This window comes from Eimeria mitis, genomic scaffold (assembly GCF_000499745.2).
Source record: "Eimeria mitis Houghton genomic scaffold, Emh_scaff2453, whole genome shotgun sequence".
NCBI lineage: Eukaryota > Apicomplexa > Conoidasida > Eucoccidiorida > Eimeriidae > Eimeria > Eimeria mitis.
The window spans coordinates 1-3,979 of record NW_013570791.1 but is presented as its reverse complement, the minus strand read 5'-3'; the positions used below and the strand labels follow the sequence as shown (position 1 = coordinate 3,979).

The 3,979-nt window shown below is 45.7% G+C and overlaps 1 protein-coding gene across 1 annotated transcript in view; it reads left to right on the top strand.

Moving 5' to 3' along the window:
* The window catches only part of EMH_0054040 (uncharacterized protein), a gene marked incomplete at both ends in the record, with an annotated part of 3,498 nt that extends 496 nt beyond the window's left edge, over positions 1-3,002 (top strand). Inside the window, 8 exons of the mRNA XM_013497072.1 lie at positions 556-627; positions 897-945; positions 1,149-1,228; positions 1,602-1,660; positions 1,938-1,987; positions 2,350-2,437; positions 2,596-2,675; positions 2,902-3,002. Coding sequence (XP_013352526.1) covers positions 556-627; positions 897-945; positions 1,149-1,228; positions 1,602-1,660; positions 1,938-1,987; positions 2,350-2,437; positions 2,596-2,675; positions 2,902-3,002 — 579 coding nt within the window. The remainder of the gene's footprint in view (positions 1-555; positions 628-896; positions 946-1,148; positions 1,229-1,601; positions 1,661-1,937; positions 1,988-2,349; positions 2,438-2,595; positions 2,676-2,901) is intronic.
* Positions 3,003-3,979: the final 977 nt, after the last annotated feature.

The window sequence follows — 3,979 nt, the reverse complement described above, 5'->3', positions numbered from 1 at the left end:
CAGGTATCTCTGCCTGGCCTCTTGGGGCCCCCGAGGCGTTCAGAAGACAGGTCGAGCTCCGCCTCAAGGGTCGCAAGGACAGTGTAAGCCCAGATATGATACGAACTAGCAGCTGGCTAGCTGCTAGCTAGCTAACTCACCACCCAGCTAGCTAGCTAGCGAACTAGCTATCTGGCGAGCTAGCTAGCTATCTAACTAGCGACTGAACTAGCTGCTTTGCTAGACACTTGCTTATACTCTCTCTCTTCTCTGTATGCTTGTGTATTTTGTTTCTCCACAGAAAGCCGGCTCAAGCTTTATAAAGGCATTTGGCCTCTTCCACCTGAAGGCCAGTACACCCCTGAAATTTAGATATTTAAACTTGTGTTCTTTTCTTCTTACTTAAACAATTCCTTTTGAATGGGTTGCTAGCAAATCAAAGAAACATTACTGTAGCTGTTACAGTTTGTTATTATCTCGTTCTAGTTCAGTGCTGTTCTATGCTTAATCTCTGTTTTTCATATGAATACTTTTGACTTATATCTCTCTTTTTTTGTGTTTTTTGTGCATGTTTAGGGGGAACAGCTGGAGAAGGCACATCCCCTGGATCCATCAAAGGATTCTGTTCCGCTTGCTTCTTGTTTACCTGTACGAAAATTATGATATTCCGAAATAATGAATTAGTTTTGTCTCTACACCTTTTTTTTCGGCAGCTGAACTGGTAGTATTCAGAAAGAGTCAAATGCTCTGCATCATCTCGAGGAAAAAGTTCAAATTCCTAGAACAAACAAATCATGAATACTCAAGCAAAGGGGTCACCAACGAACTGGATAGTTGAACATTTTCCCTGAGCAAACACAGAAGCTGAACTTGCAGGATACAGAGGGGCATTTGACTTGTTTCTGTTTATGTTTCAGGATTTCGCGCTTCAGCCTATACGTGATGAAGTTGTTGCTGTGGTTTGGGGTAATAGGTTGAACCCTAAATCCTAAACCCTTAGACCCTTAACCTTATACAGGGTTCTCTCAGTTCGTTGTTTCTTCGTTCTATCGAACTCAACACAACTCTGTTTCTTCTTCTTCTTTAGGAGCGCTTTGACTCTAACATTAAATCCTTAACTTTAAACCATAAACCCGCTGGAGTTTGTGCTGCTGTGTGCTGCCTTGCAGGTACTCCGCTATTTTGGGAGGCGCTTTCGGTTGATGCTGTTTGCACTCTGCTGGCTGAATATGTTCGAATGCGAGAAGAGGTGTGTAGTTTTGTTTCTTGCTACTGGTGGTTTTCTGCTCGGAAAAACCCCAAACAATGAACTCTATACACATTCATGAGAATACCTGCATCGACATCTGCAGCTCTCGTGGGCGCCAAAATTTTTGCATTTCGTTCAGGCTTCGTTTCGTGGTGCTTCCCTCAACTGTTGGAACATCACAAAGTACTTATACGCAGTTCTATCAATTATAAGTTGACCCTCATGAGTTTAAAAAATACGTGCTGCTGTTCGTGGCTGCGCAGGAAACAGAAGAGTTTATGACGCTTCATGTGAGCCTCGGCCCTCCCTGACCGACTTCAACTGTAGGCATTCAACCCGGGTGGCGTGTCTAATATGAAATTATTTTTTGCAGGAAGAAGCATCGGAGTTGTTGCTTCGGAAGGCTATCGTGCAGGCCGTGCTAAGAAGGGAGTAAGCAGCACAAGCTGGTGCCTCTCGTTTCGTTCGCGTTTTTCTGTCTGCCGTTTTCTCCTCCTCCTTTCATATCCCTGTGCTTTGATGTTTTTCTGTCCATGAAACCTTCGGTAGTCAACTTGTTGGTCGTCTAATCGTATTACTTCACCACTGAAGCCGTTCTTGGTGGCATTTGCTCGCCTTTTGCCGAATGTATCTCAAAAAGCACGAAGCAAGAATTCAATCACTGAAACGTCCTTCCTGTCTCGATGCTGAACGGCTTGTAACTTCGCAGGAAGAGCCCCGCAGAGCTTTTGTACCATCCCGCTGCTCTTCACGCTGCAGGTTTGTTTGTAGCTTAGTGTAGTGTACTGTAGTGTAGTGCATTGTTTTGTTGTATTGTGTTGTATTGTAGTGCACTATATCTATACCTATATATATGTCGATAGAGAAATAGATATAGATATAGATGCTCGTTCCCACAAGCATTTTCCGTGCTTATTACAGAGAGAAGTTGGAGATCACGGACAAAATAACAGCTTTACACCTCAAGCCCACAATGCTTGCAGGCTACTGAAATTCCACGGAACGTTCCGAGTTTAGGAATGTATATAGGATTTCGCTGGGGTATTCTTGGGGTTCACCTGATGTCGACGTGGGGTTTTACAGGGGTTCAGTTTGTGTAGGGTTGCGAGTTGGGAGTGCAGGCCTTCCCCACTGGAAAGACGACCGTCTCGAGACAGAGCAACGCGCAGCTTTGGGCAACACAAAAAATGAACGGCGGTTGATGAGACGGTGAGATCGTTTGTCTGTTCTATGCTCTCCTTAAAGACTACCCAGCATTTGCAAATGTTCAGGACTTATTCCTTGAGAAGGGGCCAGCAGAAGCGCACACCCTGCTGCGTAGGAAGTGCTACTGACGGGTTGCGGGCGCCTGTTGGGTCTGCGTTCAGAGTTGCCACAACTCAAGAAGAATATTTAAGCAAAAGTGCACTTGCACGTTCCCTGTCGAAGCAGCCATTTTTTGATTCGGGTGAGATCTCAAGCTCGTGGAACGGTTACCTCTACGACTTAAATTTCTATGCCCTTGAAAAAGGAAACTGAAACACGTGCTGGATTCAACTTATTGTTTCATCAGCCACCGCGGTATTTCGTGTTCCGTTGCAGTTCCCTAGTGCCGGGACCTGTAGGAAGATGCTCATACATGAGGTAGGCCGAGAAAGAACGAGTTGAATGCTTGCTGCTGCGTTGTGTTCTAGACATAGGCGTTCTGGTGCTGCTTTTCAGTCGCCGCCGGATTGCGGACAACAGCAAGGAGTTGCGCTCTGGAAACGAAACGACGGGAGAAATATGTTCATAATTCCTCCAGTTGTAAATGATATGCTAAGCGTTTTCAGGCACTTGCAGCGCAGACGGACAAATCAGAATTGGCAAGCAATGAATTACAGGGTAGAAATACAGAACTCCCCACGGAACAAAATTAGCAAGAAGAGGCGATAAACAGCTGACTTATTTGAGCTGTTTGAACCTGCTAACCGGTAGATGAGCCTTCCAATGTATCAATATACAGTCTTTGTATCTTGAAAAGAATTTCCCTGTGAGGGGAAGGCGAAGGATTTCACAACCCTCTGGTTTTTCGGGACATGAGCGTAGTGGCACAGCTACTCAACACGTCATTTTCAGAACAATTCTATGAGACATTGTTAAGCAAATAGACGCCTAATGACTCGTTTGGACGTATGCTTTTCAGTAGCATAAAGTGCATCGCTGCCTTGTTGAGACGTACATTCATGCAGTTGCTGCGATGTACGTGCAAGCCGGTGAGATGACTCCGAAAGTGCATCTCCATAGGGCTCAACCTAGAACAGCAAATGGCTGTTTCAGGACGACCTGAGCACAAACCGGCTTGTTGCTAAGAAAGTGGTAAAAACTACTGCAGCATCGTAGCTGTCGTGCTAGGGGAAACGCTGAAGGGTGCAATGCGCTGTTTGGGCGACACTAGAAGAAGCAAGCCTTTGAGAGTTCCCTCTCTCTTTCTTTGTTTTCCTAAAGTTACGCAGTGTTGGGGGGCGCCAGACAGAGGTGCACTGTATTCTACTACTGGACCCTTTGCGCAAAGAAGTAACATTGCTGCCAAATCATTCATTCAAGATATGCAGCTTTCAAATTCGACGGGGTTGCTTGGCTTGGGCCGCTGCAAATGCGCCTCCACACGCCTTCCGGCTTCGCTCTCTGGATTATGTCCGAGCACGGAGGCAGCCAGCCCGTAGAAAACCAGCTTTAAAATACGCCGGATCGTCTACTTTATAGATAGGGGCGATAGGAGAACAATAAAAA